Source organism: Lepisosteus platostomus, chromosome 3 (assembly GCF_059453375.1).
Source record: "Lepisosteus platostomus isolate fLepPlt1 chromosome 3, fLepPlt1.hap1, whole genome shotgun sequence".
In the NCBI taxonomy this organism is placed as follows: Eukaryota; Metazoa; Chordata; class Actinopteri; order Semionotiformes; family Lepisosteidae; genus Lepisosteus; species Lepisosteus platostomus.
The window spans coordinates 19,739,672-19,758,942 of NC_142613.1; the positions used below are offsets into that span (position 1 = coordinate 19,739,672).

Sequence of the window (19,271 nt, forward strand, 5' to 3'; positions counted from 1 at the left end):
TGTAAAGAAAATAACACTTGCAGTTGTTATGTACTTGGAAGTACTTTACCCTAATTTCTTCTGAAGGAAAACATTGACTTATTTGATTATTTTTTCCTGCTTGCTAAACAGCTCATAAGCAAGTCTGAGAAACGGAGACACTTCAAACTAGGCTACTGGGGTAGATAAGCCATTAACATTTATGATGAAAGTTACCATAATAATTTTTTTATTATTGTTGTTTTGGAAAATGTAGCCTGTCATGCATCCTGCTCATGCTCAAATAATGTTTGACCAGCTAACTCCAAACTTTATAGGAAGAGTTCTAGTATCTGTAAAAGTTATTCTGCAGCTTTAATGTTTAACATTAACACTTAATTACTCCAGTTAAGACCAAACCAGCCAACAAAAATAAATATTCCTTTTGGATCCCAGTACTACTGAACTGATGTCTGTTAAACTCACGTGGTTTGTTCAACGGAAAAGAAAATCAAAACCAGAATTAGGCTTGCTTTCTGGCCTGCATATACTGTACATGAAAATCCCTGTGTTTGCTCTGCAGCTGCTGCCCTTTTCAAGGTCTTCAAGCTCTTATCCTAACAAAATGGTGGGCAGCAGCCTTCACAGATTGAATCACACACTGTGTGCCTAGATGCTCATCAATCATCGCACAATCAGGGGCAACTACAGGGGTGTGGACAGGACCTGGATCAGAGGGCCAGAAAGAAAGCAATAAAGAATGAAACAATATGACACTGCAATATTTGTCAATTAATAAGAATTGTCCTATGATTCACCATTCACTTTGCATACAGTCATATCCCTATGCTTCAACTTGTACCAACTAGTGGAAGATGGGAAAATGGGGTTCCTTGCATCAACTTAAATAATCTCTTGACCATCATTTGTGTTTTCATTACACCATGCATAACAAACGTCTTACAAAATATGTCATATAATGATACGACAGTAGTACTTTGATGTGAGTACACTTGGGTTTGCAGTAACAGCCAATAGTAACCAAGGGTACCCGATTGTTACTTTAGTAATCGATGATTTCGGACAATGTTTGTTAATTCTTTCATACTGTTTTATTAAAACAGGACATTCGATCTTTTAACATGACACCTCATTTGTTTAAAATTAACTCCATTCACAGTAAGGATTACCTCCAAACTTAGGCGGCACATAAAATAATTAACAACCGATGCACTAATATTCTTGTGTAAACCAAACTGGGCCACCTGTCCGCCTATTTCTTCTCATATTACCATGCCTCTTTGAATTACCACTCATATTGAATTCAATTTTAAAAGCAATCACAATTGTTTTTTTTTGCATGTTATTGAAAAAATGTTTTCACCTACATTGTAGAATATGGAGAGTTTTCTTTGTACTTGACAGCTCAGATATGAAAGTGAAGACTTCACAGAAATATTTTTGTCAATGCAATGGCCTTGGAGGTACAATCACTTTTCTGTGTGAGGTATTCTATCTCATGAAAATTGTTGCTAAGCATCAAGATGCTCTCAAATGTGTGAACTTGAAAACAGCTGAACTGTTCTAACATTGCAATCCTGCTTGTGACGAAGGGCTGTTACATACAATTTGCCTATTCCACCATTTTAGTCCCTCACCAGAAACCCACCTGCATCCAAACCCATCCTAAATGTTACAACCCTTTACCCCTAGACACCTGGGGTTGTAACAAACTCCTTTATTTTAAAAATGTTGTTAATTTGTATTTTAATGTTAAAAAGTAGCCCCAGTTTGTGAATAGTGCAGCTGCTAGTCTGCTTCATAGGATAAAGACAGCACAGTTAACTCTTTGTATCACTGCGCCAGTGTCTAGTTTACAACAGAATTTATTTTAAAATTATATTAATAACACTTAAAGCCCTAAACGGATTGGTACTTGACTATTTAAATTAGATTTTAACTCTTTAGCAGCATTTTCAAGGTCAACTGATGCCTGCTTATTCTGCATTCTTAGCATTAACCTTAGAAGCACAGGATAAGATGCTTTCTGCTATAATGCCCTGAGATTATCGAATTCTCTACCCGCTTAAGAAAGGTTGCCAACAAGAAGAGACCATTCAGCCCATCTAGCAAAAGTGGACTTTCATTTGACCACCCACAAAGAGGACAATGGATTAGTACTCCAACTACACAAAATTTGCTTAAAAATCTAAACATTTTGTATTTAAGATATTTAATAATAAACATTTTATTTCTTAAAATTAAATTAAAGAATTAAAAATAAAATCTATTCCACACCTTACTTCCGTTATAGGCTTTTAGTCAATTGATTTAATTGGAATAAACTATATTACATACTGTTATTGGAATGAACTACATTACATATGTCTTCTTTAATTCATTTAAGAAAAAAAAGAGTGTAGGTAGGGCATTTTTACTATTTACCTGAGATACAGTGTATATGTTTCTAATTAAGATCTTAATGGTTTATTTTATTGGCAAATATAAACATTGTCCCCTTTTGTTAGTTATACCTTTAATTGGCATATTTTTTAGTTTAAATGTTGAGTTTCCGACCCCTCCTCAGCCTTCTGGTATGCATGTACAATATGGTGACATTGTGTTTAGGTCAATAAGACAAAAATGCAGTTCTTGCATAGGTTGAATGAATTTAGAAAAACAACGTTAGTTTATTGGCCAACTAGCAAATCTTAACATATACTGTATTTAACATATCTTGCATATCATCTAATATAGCATTTTTAGGGAGCCATGTATCCCTTCAAATCACTGGGGCATCATCCCATAAACCACAGGCAGGTGGGGGATGGGTTTGATAGGAACTTGGAGGCTCTTTTTCGACAGTGCTGTCATCTTTGTCTCCCTTGCTGTCCACATTTTTCAGCCTCTGGCACTTTTGGGAGTCACCTTTTCCAAACTTTGCATTACATTTTTATCTTGTTTACCAATTACAACAACTAATGCAGAAACAGATTGGCCATTCACCAAACTAAAGCAAATTAAAAGCTTTCATTATAAAATGATTGCACAAGACAGAACGAATGTTTCCACTACTGTCCCTCATGTTAAATAACTGCAGACTTTGTCTCCAATCTTGAAGAAAATACCTTACCGTATTAAGAGCAATAAGAAATATAGTGATAATAATAATAATAATAATAATAATAATAATAATAATAAGTAATATAGTATAGTACAGTAATAAGAGCATTTCCCCATGATATTTCAACATCTTTAAGTTATGTAAGGATTATGGCAGCACTAAAAAAGTGACTGACAGTTTTACCAAGGTGCCACAAATATTTTCTTACCCAATAGTCACACAACATGTACATCTTATTAAGGAATACATTTTATTTATCACAGTAAAAAGCTACATCCTTCCTGAACTGCAGAAGCTATCAACCAGGGATATTTTATAACCTATATCTACTGATAATAAATAATAATAAATAACAATTCATGCTGTTTTTGTTTTCTTTGAAAAATACCACTGCTACCTTGCAACCCAAAAATAAAAGCTCTGCTCTGTATATTATCACCATAATCTACTGACCAAATGAAATTGGTGGGTGCTGCAAAATGTATAAAAACTGCAAACATTTCTGTGAGCTTCTGTAAACACTTGTGCATTATAAAAAGAAAAAGGGACAATTCAAATTTTTTGTTTGTGATGTCAATCTAATTATTATTTAGCCAATAATGTTACAGGAGTGACAATTGGAGATTAATTATTAACTTTGTATAGCTCAGTTAATTACTTAAGATTTTATCTGATTTATAGTTAAGCACTATGTATTTTTTCTGTTATTATATTTAGATTTTTATAGTATACTTTGTGATTCTATATTATGAAGATTGTATTTTTCTGAAAAAGAGCACCTACTCTTGCTTTTAGTAAAAAAAACTCTTGCTTTTTACAAATAAAGCTTTATTAGTACTATAATCATCACTATTATTATGAAACAGTAATGAATGAAGTAAGTTTCTTTCCAGTCTGGCATAAACAGCTGGGATCTACTAGGTCAAGTTCTCATTATCATGCTCAATGCACCACTAGTCTTCTCATTTCATAGATTTAATGTATGGAAAATGATCCTTCTGCAGGGAGAAATCCTTGCTTTCATCCTTATTTTTGTTAGCAATATGTCAGAGTGACATTATCATGTTATCAAAATACCTCGATCAGTTTCATTCAATGTTAATATGGTTACGATGTGGGGTGGGGAGGTGTTGTATTCATGTAAAAATAAACACCAATATCAGTAAAACACCTTTCAATGTCAGGGATGAAATTGACTAACCATTCTGTGCTTTCCTGGCTAACATATTTCTTTACACATTTGTAAACTTTTAATTACAAACTATCACATAAACTATTATTCACAATTTTTATAATCAATGTAATATAAATATTGAAAGGGTGACATACTGTAAAAATGAAATTCCTTCAGTCTTGCAGCCACTTAGGCTATTGTGAAGACCTCCATCCCTCATACTCACAAATACAGCTCTGGCCACAAACTGCTTGATGGTAGAACAGCTGGGAGACCCGGTACCTTCCAGAATGTCCTAACTGCTGTTGTGATGGACAAGGATGCAGCAGAATGAGATCTTCAATCATCTTGGTCAGCATGCCATCGGATCATGTCCTTGTTTTGACAAGAATTCATGGAAGTGTAAAGGAAAGAATATCAGATTCATGAAGTTGGAGTTGCTATTAAGAATAAAACCATCACTTCATGAATTTTCTATTGGAAACAGTGAGCACAAATACAGTAGCTCTTTATCTCAAATTGCCAGGGAATCAATCCCTGTTAATAATGTCTTCATAGTCTTTTCTACGCCATACTTAACTAAATTATTTTAACTAAATTGCAAAGGTCAGACTTATTCCACTACAAGACTTCAACCACAGATTGTGAAAAGATTTTAAAAAGTCTTTAAGGAATGATATCCTGTAATTGTTTTTAATCTCCCAGTCTCCATGTTAGTTTGCATGCTTTTAAATTGATCTGTAGGTTATTTTGACAATGGGTTCCAAGTTACAACACTTAAGACAAGACCATACACTGGATAGGATGCCAATGCATCACAAGGCACACCTGGACAGTATAGAGGCTGCATGGTTAATAATAAAGACACACTGTTTAATTGTAGATTATACTAGATTCTTATAAATTGGGCAAGGTATAAATCACAACTCTATTAAATCTCACAACAGATACTGCTATTGATTTAAAGTTAAGCTCTGAATGATATGGAATTTTGTTGGTTAGTTGAGAAGTGAGTTGTTCACAAGTTTAAATTATGTAAGAGGTAAAGGTACAGTAATTCATTTGTAGCAATTTTGGGATTCATATATTGTGATTCAGGATGGCACAGTGGTGCAAAGGTTGTTATAGCTCCCTCACAACTCTGGTGCCCTGGGTTCAATTCCTTGGGTGCCATCTGCATGTAGTTTGTATGTTTTCACCATTTTCTCACAGTCCTAAAGCATATTGGTAGATTAATTGGTGTCTGGCAAAACTGGCTTTGGTGTGAGTATGTACTTTGTGTATGTCCCGCGATGGAGTGGTGTCCCATCCAGAGTGTATCCTGCCATGTGTTCAATATGTCCCAGGATAGACTTCCGGCCACTGTGACCATCAGTGTGATGCTATTTAGTCACAGCATTAGTATGTTAAACAGAAATACAATTAAGAACAAGTCTGCAGTCAATGTTCCTAGGTTTTCCTGGATTATCTGCATTTAATTCAGATTTGGAAAGCACTCAAATTGGCATGCCCTCATTAAACACTGAAATGCATAAGAAAAATGTCATCATCCAGAATCCAAGGTTAGTACTGAAACGGTTAGTTCAAGTTCTAGTAGCCAAGACAAAGTCCTAAATATTATTCAGGAAAAATAAAGTTGTTATACAAATTTGCTCTTTATTACGGTTGTTCTTGTACAAGGAACTATTACTGTTTTAATGTCTGATTTGCCTTTCATTACGCCAAGCAACACACATTCAAATAAAGGACAATAGAAGAGGAAAAGCTGTCTCATATTGAATGCTAGAAATGACACCCAATTTGAATGGAGTCAGGGACAAACTCTGTCACAGCATTTAACTTATGAGGAGGTGAAATATCTTTTACTGTACTGATAACTGACCTTGTCCCCCTGCTGAATCAACTCAAGCTGACAGAAAAGAAATTAAAAGCCATTCTCTTCACTATCCAATTCTCCTTACCTGATACCATTGCTTATTACTTCCTTCACAGGCTGCCCTCTGCCTTTCCCTGTATTTGAATAAGTGCTCCTCTAGCTAGTGTGAGGGATGTCTGGTGACACTCACTCTAACACATTAGTTGAAGTCAGCAAATTTATCCTGAATATCCAGTTACCCACTGTACATTTGAGGTACTGTACCTGTGTAATATACTCTTACCTGCATTATAAATCAGAGATTGTGACTGGATTTGCAATTGCTGCAGTAGAACTGGCCTTTTTGGGCTACTCCATGTTTATTAAAGTTCTGACAGACCACCGTTTAGACCAGCAAAGAAGAAAAATAACGTTTTACAGGAGTCACTATTATTTCTATAACAGAGCAATCAACCGATTGTTACTCATGCATGAGAAATACAGTAGTCCAATGAGTTCATACAACCCACACATTTTTTTATTTTATACCAAGAGGAGGTAGAGGGTGCACTAGTGGTATATCCACTTACTGCAGCAGCTGAGAAACTCTTCTCTTTATCCACACTTATCCAAGATATTAACAGAGAGGAGAGGTACAGCAGAGAAACCACATCAACTAATTGTATATAACTTCTCATAGTGGATTTTGTGTTGAAAATGCCTATAGACAAGGAATACAACATATGGTATATAAGCTAAGGCATATTGTATCTCCACAGCATAAATATATTGTGAACAAATAAAATTTTCAGTGCCTTGCTAATTCAATGCCTTCCTATGGTGTCAACTTTTGTGAAATCACATATTGAACCACAGACATTTTCTAAACTTGATATTTGACTCAAAACCCAGATAGCACAGCAAGAACTGAATCCAGGGCACCAGTGCTGTGAGGCAGCAATGCTAACCAGTGCGTTACCATGCTACTCTGTTAGATTAATAATCTGTATATATTAAAAACTACAGACACTGCTTGTCATTCTGTCTGATTGACTCCTAAAAGCAATATCACACTCTCACAATTTACTGTTCTAACAATTGCACCAGGAAAGTAAACCATCACATCACTACTATGCTTGATAATAGGGATTGTGCTCTGTGCCAAATGTAATGCTTTACATTTAGACAATTCAATTTTATTTTGTCTGACCACAAATCTTTTTGCTGCGTTTGCAACATCCTGTAAATGCCGTATTACAAACTTCATGCAGGAGATTATATTTCCACACAGCCATATAGGCCAGCTATATAAAAAAAATAACTTTATGGACATTTTCTCCGATCTCAGCCATTGAACTTTGCAACTCTTTTAAGGTCACTGTTCACATCTCGGTTACATTTCTAAGCAATTACCTTGCCTGGCTGCTCATTTTGTGGGGACAGTTAGGTGCCTTCTGCTTCTTACTCAACCTCACCATGTTCAAATAGATATTAAGAGTTTTGAAATGTTTTATATCCTTCTCCTGATGTGTGCCTTTCTACAATTTAATACCTCAGTTATATGGTAAGCCCCTGGGTCTTTATGGTTGAAAGCAACTACTTAAAAGAGCGACCTCACAGATTGGTGTATTTATAGGGCAGAGCGGTGGCACTGTGGCTAAGGAGCTGCATCTGTGGCTGTAAGGCTGCTGCTTCAAATCTCACAGTCGGCAGAGGAATCCTACTCCGATGGGCCCCTGAGCAAGGCCCTTAACCCCAACTGCTCCAGGGGCACTATACAATGGCTGACCCTGTGCTCTGACCCCAAGCTTCTCTCACTGTCCGTCTCATGGAGAGCAAACTGGGGAATGTGAAAAGATGAATTCCTAATGCAAGAGATTGTATATGGCTAATAAAGTGATCTGATCTTATTCTAAAATCATGTAAACCAATATTATTGCATACAGAAGACACTGAATGACTCCTGGACTTACAAAGGTAATTTTGTGCAAGGAAATGTAGGCTTGGCACAGCAAAGGTTTGAATATTTATGCAATCATGACTTTCCTTTTTTCGTCCATATTACTTTTTGCTTTGAATGTGTGAAGTTGTATACATAGCAAATGCTGCTGTAACAAGTGCTGCTTCAAAGTGTCATAACTGCATCTGAGTCCTCTGGAAAGGTATGAATGCTTCCAAATGGTACTGTAGGTGCTCCAAGGTATTTTAAATTACCACATGCATGTGATTTACTTTCCCTTCTTCAGCACCAGGCACATTCTTCCTGGAATAGAAACCCGTGCAACACATTCTTCTGGATGTTACTGTTAGGAAGCCCAGTAATTAATTCTGGAAGACTCCAAGACAGACCTGGAGGGTTGACAACCCTAATTATCATGCAATACTTCTGCAGAAAATCAGGTTTTGCAGTGAGTAGTTTTAGCAATTAATTTTGCTTTTAATGAGCTGCAAATTTTTCCAAATTAAGAAAAATCTAGGCCTCAACCAGAGAAGGTGCAGTGCATTTATCCGAGAGAATTCATTAGGATCACGACCTGAATACAAACATGGGGATCTGAATGTATGAGATGTGATTTTATTTCACCATCTTTCACTTACGGAAACGATACAATATAACTATCTGCTAAAAGTGAAATTCACTCAGACTGTATTCACATATAAACATACGACATAGGTAGAGCATCTATTATAAAAAAATAAGTAGAAAATGTATGAATACCTGTAGGAACCTTCGCTGTATGCCACAGAGCATAATCACGACTTCCCCAACTATTTATAGTCATAGATATAAAAATGTACATCACTGAACTTTAAGTAAGAGGTTCAGTGGAGACACCAATATTTCTGCTGTTTAGCATTTGTTCAGTGATCCTGAAGATGTCTGAAGCAAAAAACACTTAACATATGTCTGAAGACTATCATTTTGTTGTTTTGTTGCATAAATATAAAAACAATCTAGCCGAAAATCAGTTTTTGACATTCACAGCAGTTAATTGCGCTTTTATTGCATGCCGCATATTGAGCTAGATTAATGGTCTAAGATACTACTTACAAGTACTTCCATTGTAAAATGGTCATAAATACCCTGCATTATTGGTGAATATTTTACCAGCAGCCCTGGTTTGATGTATTGATTTTTCTTTAGAGCAGCTTCATTGCTGTTGTTGATTGACAAATTATCATCTTAGGCTGAAATGATGCCTGTTCTACAAAGTATTCACACAGCTGGGACTTAATAACGGCTCAAAGCAGAAACCCATTTGCTTACAAACCAACAAAAAAGAGTCCTTCCCCTGCTGTGCATATGTGGAAGTTACAGAACACATCTTGCAGTCCACACCATTGTTCATTAAAACCATCATGAAAACTTGGAAGTTTTTGCATAATCCTAAAGCAGTGCAAAAAATAATTTTTGTATGTGTAACTAAAAATCGCAAAAATCAAGCATAAATATGTATTTATATCACACTAGAGCACCTTCACTCGCTGCAAATCTGCTCTATTAATTACTGATTTAACTTACCTTAAAACAGCATGTAAGAATTTATCTGTAGAGATAAGCAAAGTAAAAACAAATATTAAGAAAATGTTTTTGTATTGAAAGTTTTAATTTTTTTAAACTTATCCAAATTACTAACAGCAAACAGCTGCATACATCATCTCACTGGTATGCTGTTTAAGTAGAACCCTATTGATTACACTGGACTTATTTCCAATCTATCAATATTTCTGTATTGAAAACCCTGAATGTTTTATTTAAAATATGCATACATAACACTTCCCCTTACACAACATTACAAAACAAGTACAATCACTTTTTTATAATAACATTTAAACGCAAATTATAACTCTTCTTGTGTCCTGCTGCAAGGTCTAAGGTCTAGGAGACAACTTCTGCTGGGCAGCTAACCCACACCGCAAACCTGTAACAGAAAATCATTTTGCAAGTACTTTACAGGGGGAATGAAAAAAGAAATGAGCAAAAAAATGAAAGAGACTTCATTTCTGAACAATTATTTTGGCCTCACACTGTAAATTTGACTCGTCTAAATGTTCAAATTACTAAGCTTATGTGATTAAAATATTGCATTACTTATGAAATACCCAATATGCTGCCTGAATTTGAATTTTTCAAAGAGACTACAGGGAAACTCTGAGAACTGAGATACACGAGTTATTTCCTGAGACATTCTTTGTATGTTACTCTTATATAGATATAAAATATATAACTATTCCAAAAGGTATTTCATTGTGTTCTGCATTTTGATAATTTACCAACATTAAGTGGCTATGTCCATCTGGCTATTTTCAACATTTTATACATTAAAAAGGGATACAAACTATGAGAAAAGCACCAAAGCATAGTTTTAAATGAAATACTTTAAAGGAAATGTGAACACTTTTTTTTAAAGTTTTGTAAACAGATGTCCTTTCAGTGAACAGCAATGGGGAATAAATACTGAGAGTAAGAGGCCCAATGGCAGGTTATATTTTAATGTGATAATACAGAAAAAAATAAATGAAAAAAACAATATGTGAAAAGTAACAAAAGTTCCATAAAAACAGACAAAAAAGCAGTCTTTTTCAACATTTAATATCAGTCCATAGCAAATAGTCATTACATACCAAAAAGCTCTAAATGTAACTAGATCCACCACAACTTCATAGAAATCTTGACAGTTTAGTAATCTGAGATGAGTGAGTATAGATGGTACTATCACTCTCTGCAGCTCGGTTCATGTATTAAGACCACACTTGTGCATTTATGAAACTGAACAGAAAGGCTCAAATTATAATCAGGAACGTGTTATTTTGGCAAAAGGTGGGAATGATAATTAATAACAGAGTTTGTACTAATAAAGAGTTTGTACTTTCAAAGGATTAGCTAGTTTTCATCAAGCTAAAAAGCAATTGTTCCGATCTGAGTGACACACAAGAATGCGCATATCATTTGTATGCAACACAAATTTGTCAAAACATTCTTTTCACTTTCAGACAGAGCAGCTCTAAAGAAATGGCCTGTCCAGGCCACCATTAATGCAGCTGCATGGTCAGTTAAACTGTTTAAGAATAAAATAATCAATAAACCACACAAGCAAAATGCAAGTCAAAGATACAAACTGGTCCTGCCCTAAAAAATGTGGCTTATAATCAACCTATATCCATTTAAGAAAACATACTCTATATATATTATATATAATGGGAAAGAGCTTATTAAAGCTTAATTATATCCATATCTCTGATTCATAGCAACCTACTTTTTTTGAAAAAAAAAACTACTATATTATATGTGCATACATATATAAAAACTGCTATTGTGAACCAACCAACATTAACTAGAAATGACTGATAGGAAGGTAAACAGTTTTTAATACTATTAGTTGGTTATAAAACAACTCTATAAATCTTGCTATAGTAGCCACTATAATAAATTAGAATATGGGTGGGTGTATAAGGGATCAAGTACAAGGCTGCTGGTGAAAGTCCTGGCTGTATCAAGTAACAAATAGAAAATACCAGGAGAATGGGTCTCATTTTCTTATATACACCCAGCTGGCTAATAAGATCAAATATAGCTTAAATATTTAGGTGGCTTGCTGAGAAGGACCTGCTTAGCCCACCATCTTGGAAAATTAAGTAATGAGGTACATTCTTAGAGTAGGCATTACAAGTCATAGAAAAAAATAGTTTAAAATTCACAATTTAAATGATGGAATCACAGTGCTCCATATCGGTTACTATTACCTACACTAATTTTCATAATGAAAAGACACAAGTAACTGCTGGTCTTGTTTGTTCAACAATTGTGAACTCAGCTATTTAAATTACTTCATTAAACATCTGCTAATCATAATGAATTTACTACTGAGCCAGCATATTGGGGAAAAATTAGTATGCAAGTTTTCTTTTGAAATGCATACTAATAAGAACCATTTTCCCCCAAATTTTTACATCTCAGTGTCTACAATATCAGCATTAACCAGATGAGTGATGTGGTTCTCACTGAAGTAGGGATTGTTGTGCTGCAAGTTAATATAATCTGGTTTAACTAATAACATGAATGAATTAAGAAAAAATGAAATTAGTTAACAAGTGTAGTACTTACAAAGCATGAATTGAGCTACTTCACATTCTGTGCCAAAGGTCTTAATCCTGAGACAGGAGTAAACATGAAATCCATTAATGACAATATTAACTCTAAAGCTATTAATCACCCAAATAAAACAGAATGAATAATGACGCCCTGATTAGACAACTAACTGCATGTGCATCTGGCTAGTTAAAAAATGTATTTAAATAGCAACTGGTACGTCGGTCACAATGCACTTTAAATCACATACAGATGAAAAGATTTCATAACGTGAATGATTTTGGAAATCTTAGACATCCCACTCAAACAGTAGTGACAGCTGTCAAAAAAGGCAGTCTCTTAATTCCATAAACAATGGAAAAAATTGTGAATACATGTATGTAGCAGCAAATAATTTTGGACACAAAAGGGGCAAAGACCAAAAAATACACCATGGTCAACCACGTGCAGCTTTTCAACATTTAAGAATATTACCCCTTGACAACATTACTATATCATCGTATATTAGAATTTGAAAACGCTTACATTCTGTCTCATTGAAGCAAAAGGTATACATTACTAAACGGATCTAATGAGGCAAGAAGGAAATTTCAAACTGTTTTAAAATTCTATCTGAAAGAAAAGGTTGAATATGTATTGAAACAGAATCTGCTACTGCACTGATTTGATTTTGACACACTTGATTTTAAACAGAATAGAAAGAATAAATCAAGTAACAACTCAGAAAAATAATGCCTCATATTCCCAATTGTGTAATTCCTTTTTAATTGGGTACAATAAAATTCAAGACTAAGATTCTCAATGTACTGCAAACTGCAAAACTAGATTCTGGGTGCTGGCTTTTAGGGATTCTTTACAGTATGAAAATGAGTACGATGAACCACTGTGGTAACTTTGTATCATACTCTTAACTCTTATGAGAGCTGGCTATAAGACAAGGAGAATCGCAAACTGTTTTACAAAAGTTTTCATGTTGGCAAAATTCTAAGAATCAAAAGATGTGACAATTCAGTAAAGTTCTGTCGTGATGCACATAATTCTGCCATGTGGAAGCTCCTATCTTTTGTGATTTTTGTATGTTGTATTTTGTTTTTTCTATTCCATTTGTTAAACTGTTTAAAAAGTCATTTATACACAAAAAACACAATGTGATATAACAGTGATTGTAATTACAAAACATTGCCACAGTTCTGAAATGCCAAGTGGTCTAATTATTGCTCCTTTGGGGCTCAAACTATAATTGACTATAAACTGCTCCTCTTGAAACCTTTAACAACTATGGTGTATGTTGATATGCATATTTTCGATATGGCAATAAAAATGTCAAAACGAGGGAATTAAATAAAAAGTCAAAGGCCTTAAATACACTTTCTCTTCTTCCATCAAGTCTCTAAGTCTACAAATGTGGAAAAGATTGAACAACCTCATTTACTGTCTATATGGTGCAAACAAGGTTTAACCTGACAACAAATGGTTCACATTGGTATACGATTGCAAGCATTTGAAAACTTCCTTAAGGAACTAAACTAAAAGCAAAAGTATTCAATAAAATCTAACAGTTGACTGAATGTGTCTTGTCAGGATTAACAGCGGGTGATCAAAATAATGCAAAGCACAATCCTTGGCTGAAGTGAAGTTAAAAAAATTAATATAGAAAAAGTGTAAATGTTTTTGACCATAGAGGAATAAGCAAATTTTAGGATAGGCAAAAATAATTATAAGGTTCTGCCGTTATGGAATCTGAAAAATGATATTGTTCAAAAAGGTGTTTAATTAAAATTCCTTATATTTTCACTTTAAAAAGTAGTTCTATTGAAATGTTTCCAGATGTCTGAAGAAGGATAACTGGTGTACAATCATATTTGAATTTTGAAGTTTTTTTGGGGGAGGAGTCTTATTTCAGCTCTTTCTTTGAACTCCTTTGTTGATTCTATTAATTATAAAATCTGAAGATACCGATTTATAAACAAATGAATTTTAATTATTTTACTCACTAAATTATCATGAGGTTTAGTTTCTTATAATTTTGACTGCTCACCTACCACTCCCCTGCAGTGTTTTGGCCACAGTACACTTTTACCCCTCTCCTATTTGCACTGCAAAACAAGATGAACTCATGTTTTGTTCCATCAAAACAATCCCTTCAAAAAACGTATCTTTTGACCAGGCTTTCTTGACTGACCTTCCCATATTCCAGTGACCGCCTATGGGTAGTCTTAAGTAAAAAACAAAATTGCAAATCTAAAGGTTAACTAAGGAACGCAGCAATATCACCACTTGCATAGCTTGGTCAATGACGTGGGATACACCCTATTTTTCCCTTTAAACACTATTAGAACAGATCAGAAATCTGTTATTAAAAAGCACTTGTAGCGTGTAAACTGAACAATTTAACTGCCTTCTTTTCACTTTACATAACATTTTGGCAAACAACTGGACATGAGGAAAATGCCTTAAAATCCTTAACACAGACCTCAAGGCTTCAATTTGTACATTTTTGAACAACTGGATATGCTTCAAACTTTCTAGATATATTAACAGTCATTTTCTAACCACATTAGATTGTGTCACCCTGTTTTGTATGTACTATATAGCCAACACTTCACTAAACATGGATTTATGGACTTCAGAATTACGTTAATGAAATGTATTTTCCTTACACAATTTTGACACTGCTTAGCATGCACCTGTAAAACAAAATAAGCACAAGTTCGATTATATGTTCTAACACCAACTAACACTTTAAACAGGCATCAGAATTGCATTGAAATGTTCATTTTAAATGTTTGCCATCTTAAAGGGTGTTTAGAGGAAGAATGCCTTATCTCAATCCTTTCTGAAGGGCCTCGAATAATTTCTACCTTCATGGTAGAGTATCGTGAATGTCTTAACTTTGCTAAATGCTACATGTCCAAAACATAAGTGGTGTTGTGCAGGTCTAAATCAGTGCTACACACATTAAGCAAATAAACATTCAAGCAAAATTAGTTTTAGCATACTGGTCCAGGTGGCTATGACAGCCTCTCCCTTAGGGTGGTCCTAGTGGTGCATTGTAGACCTATTATCTGACGTTTAAATACTATCTGGTAAGATATATTCTATCAGGGTTCAAGTCCTTGTTTTTAGGGACCCAACACACAGGTCGCATGCTCGGGGAAATTTTATAGTTGCCTTTTCCAACTTGGAAGAGGAACAACTGGAATAACAAGAACTTAAAACGAGAGTTTCATCTCCTTGAGATGACAATGAATGCTATAAAACAAAAGGAAATGCCTTGATTGCCAAGTGTGAAAAAAACACGAATGTGACTATAAAAGAAAGGGCCCTAAATTTAACGTTCAATTAATTTACTCCACAACATTGTGAACATACAATACATTGCTCATTAATGATATCCTTAGTATGTATAAATATTTAAGCTATATTGTGGTAATAATGATCTATAAACACCAGGAGTTTTATCAGTATGGAATAAACAGAATATTCTGAATGTCCTATATAATAAAAATTAAAAATGAGTACTTAAAAAATATTTATCTGTAGGGCTGAATATTTATACAAATCAATTAGTACCCAAAAACTAATCCCTTTTCATTCTTTAATTTTTTAACATTTTCTATTACAATAAATCAAAATATAGCCAAAATACAAAATAACTAGTATGTTTAAACTTTTATCTTTGAGATCAGCCACTTGAGTTCTGTTCTACAGCTTTGACATTAATTGAGCATAGCACTAAAACCACTGTTTTCATAGAGCTTGAGCTTTCGTTAAAAGATGTTTGGCATTAAAAGGCTATTCTAAGAAGCACCAGCCAATAAATCGAAGTCACTATAAAAAGGTGAAGAGTAGTGTATTTGAATTTTAATTTAGAACAAAATCGGCGAAGCAGACTATCTGTAACCATTAATAAAATCTACTATTGTGAGCTGGATGTGTCGCCATATACAAACAAGTATAAAGGAAAATAAAAACTGCCATTGTCCAAACACTGGGATGAAAGTGTAGATTTAAAAAAAAAATCCAAGCTGAATTTTTTCAAGAAAAAAAATCTCAAATGTGTTGCCTTCTCAAAAGATGTGTTTTATTTAAATGCCCAATTATTATATCATTAACTGATAGCTGTACATTTGTATCATTCTATCTGAAAATACAACACACCTTGCAAGTTCCAGCCTGACACAGAAGAACTACATTTACTTTTTGCTTTATCCTCCAGATGTTTAGAACTATATACTTGAAAAAAACCAAGTGTTGACATTTTTAAAACTCATTAATCCTTTAAGTAGAATGTGCTCACTATCAGAGACTTAAGCAGCAAAATAGCCTCGTCCAAACTTTCATGTGTGAAATCAACTGTGAATTTTGCCTCTAAACAACTTAAGTCTGTATATACATATAGCACCAATTTTACAGAGTCAATTGGAGAAGGTTCAAGATCTGTTCCTGTGTGAAGAGATACAGGATGCACATTTTTTATAAGCCTTCGGAGAATAGTGATAAATATTACATGGACATAAGTCCATGAACATTAAAGGTGATCCTTCAGGATTACTCCATGTAATCTAACTCCATAATCTAACACAAGCCATTCCTGTACATACTCTAAGGAAGTTATTTTTTTCTCCAATAGTGTGATTCTGTGTGAAACCATGAACCGTGCTGTAGAGATTCAAAACCAAATGGGGGCTAGGAGTCTCAGGGTCTCAGTTTTAAAAATGAATAAACAAAAAGGATAAAAGAGTTCTCCTATTAAGTGTAAATTCTTCAGACTAAAGCACTCCATTTTCACTAATCAAGCCCTCTAAACTGTTAAATAAAAAATCCAAACAAGCATTTTAACTCCATTACGTAGAAGAACAACAAGAAAGAGTTGCTAGACCAAAACTGTCAGGGAAAAAGTTGCTGAGTCCAATGGATAGTCTCAATGTATCACAGTTCTTCACAAACCAATGGAGATATTTCAACATGGCGTCCAACTGTGTTCTAACGGCGTGCTTCTTCTTTGTTACTATGAAGCAAGATGGTAGGATGCTTGGCTCCTTATTTGAGTGCCATTGATGGTTGTCTTTTTTCTTGTTTAAATGAAGATCATTTCTGTCCAATAATCAATCAAGATTGTGTTACACCAACTCCAGAGCCATTTAGAATGCAACTAATTATTTTTTTCTTTTAGAGAAGTCGTCCACTCCAAAGTCACCATCAACTATCCATGCTACTGCAATCCTCTGTGAGGGAAAAGACAATAACAAAATTAAGAATATGAAAGCAATACCTTTTATGTTATGTCTATTTTCAAACTATAAGTCGGGTATTAAAGACGATGTAACAGAAGGATACTTTCAAGCAACGTTTACAGGCAACAGCTGCAAGACTCTCTCAAAGGTATTAGGGATGGGCAATATCAACTGCTACAACTTGACAATGAGATGTATCTAACCTCTAGATAATTGAAAAAAATGTGGGGAATAAACAGATGACAGTGACTGAATGGCTTATAATTCTGTACATTTACTGTAGTTGTATTACTTTATGATAGTTTAGATAAATTTTAACATATCAAATAAACAAGAAGCCTATTGTAAAATATAATCTGGGGTGGATAACACTTTAGGGTTGAATTAGCAAGAGAAAAATGTTGGGCATATTTTGTTGTATTGTAACCTCATATATGCTATGCATTTAAAAAATACATATACTGTACCTGTACATGTCATATGAAAGGTATTCGCTAAGATTAAGTCACTTTACTCAATCAGTGAAATGATATAGCTTGATTAAACACTAAATCCATTCAGACGTCATAAAAAATGCCTTTACATGATTCAGTAAGTTTTGTAAAAGGATGTTTCTATATATAGCAAAGCCTAGCTTAGTGTTATTTCTATTAGCAATAATTTGCCCCAGTGAATATTTTGCTCACCATTATTTTCATTAACCACATACACTAGTACAAAATCATGCATATACAGGCCAGGAGAAAGCACCTAGAGCACATTCAGTTCAAGCTGTATATGTGCTTAAGGCAAAATGCAAAGAAAAACAGCTCACAAGCTCTTAACCAGTGACAGTCTGGCATGATATATACATGTTTACTGTACGGCTAGTATTGTATGACTAATCGCACATCATAAAATTTCCAGGCTTCCCAGAGCGAGCCACAGCCTGGCCCATCCTGGCAGAAGTATCTCCTCCCATCAGGTTTCCATTGCTGCCAGATTGGAGGAGTGAGAGCAGATGGTGCTTAATCTACACAGGCTCCAACAAAGTATTGGTGCATTACCAAATTTTATGTATGGAGCTTGAGAATTTTCTGATGTGTGATTAGCTGTATAATACGCTCCATACAGTAAATATGTATCTCAAACTAGACTCTCACTGGCTGAGTTACTATAAAAACTGTATGACATTTCAAAATAAATATATTTTATTTTTAATTATATTCTGTGGTAAAAGTATGCAAAAGTCAGTCATTACTGATAACGATATTCTGCATAAACGTTTCAAAAATGATTGTACTCCAGTATTAACTTAAAATGAATGCTGTCACGCAAACTGTAAAAAATTAAAAATATTATTTTGTTTCAAAGACACCCACATAAATAATTCTCCAGCCAGGTGAATTACTATCTTTTATCTCTGAAACTATCCTACCAACCACCTCTGACAAACCTTTTCATCAGCTTTGGAGACTGGTATACATACTGTAGAAAGGTGGCAAGGGCTAGCAATCACAAAAAAAATCAAAGATTACAGTGGGCTTCTAAAGGTCACTCTCCCTTGTGATGCAAAACATAATTAGGATTTAGACACAGGCTTTGGACAGTATGGCATATTAGAAAATTGCCCTCTGAAAAATGGGGACAGTACGATACACAACACCAAAGAAATTCGATTTCATCTGGAGAAAAAAGCTGATAACTGATTCTGCTACATACCAGATAGAATGTATAGACTTAGTTATGTCTTTTTTATTTACACATTTCTTCAATTAAGTATAGTTTTGATTATAACTAATCTACATTTGCCAGATTTAAATTTATTTCATTGTCTGTGATTAATATACTGA

At 34.4% G+C, this 19,271-nt stretch overlaps 1 protein-coding gene across 8 annotated transcripts in view; it reads right to left on the reverse strand.

Annotated features, from left to right (window-relative positions):
* Positions 1-9,700: 9,700 nt before the first annotated feature.
* The window catches only part of wdr26a (WD repeat domain 26a), a 52,580-nt gene continuing 43,009 nt past the window's right edge, over positions 9,701-19,271 (reverse strand). For 2 of the 8 annotated variants that reach the window (XM_088624856.1, XM_088624853.1), the window contains exons 14-15: positions 12,218-12,264; positions 9,701-10,034 (exon numbers count right to left, since the gene is read on the reverse strand). In XM_088624856.1, coding sequence (XP_088480982.1) covers positions 12,233-12,264 — 32 coding nt within the window. In that variant the 3' untranslated portion in view covers positions 9,701-10,034; positions 12,218-12,232. Of the gene's footprint in view, positions 10,035-10,589; positions 17,431-19,271 lie in introns of those variants that run through there. The other 6 variants (XM_088624858.1, XM_088624851.1, XM_088624855.1 and 3 more) reach the window with 3 other exon arrangements.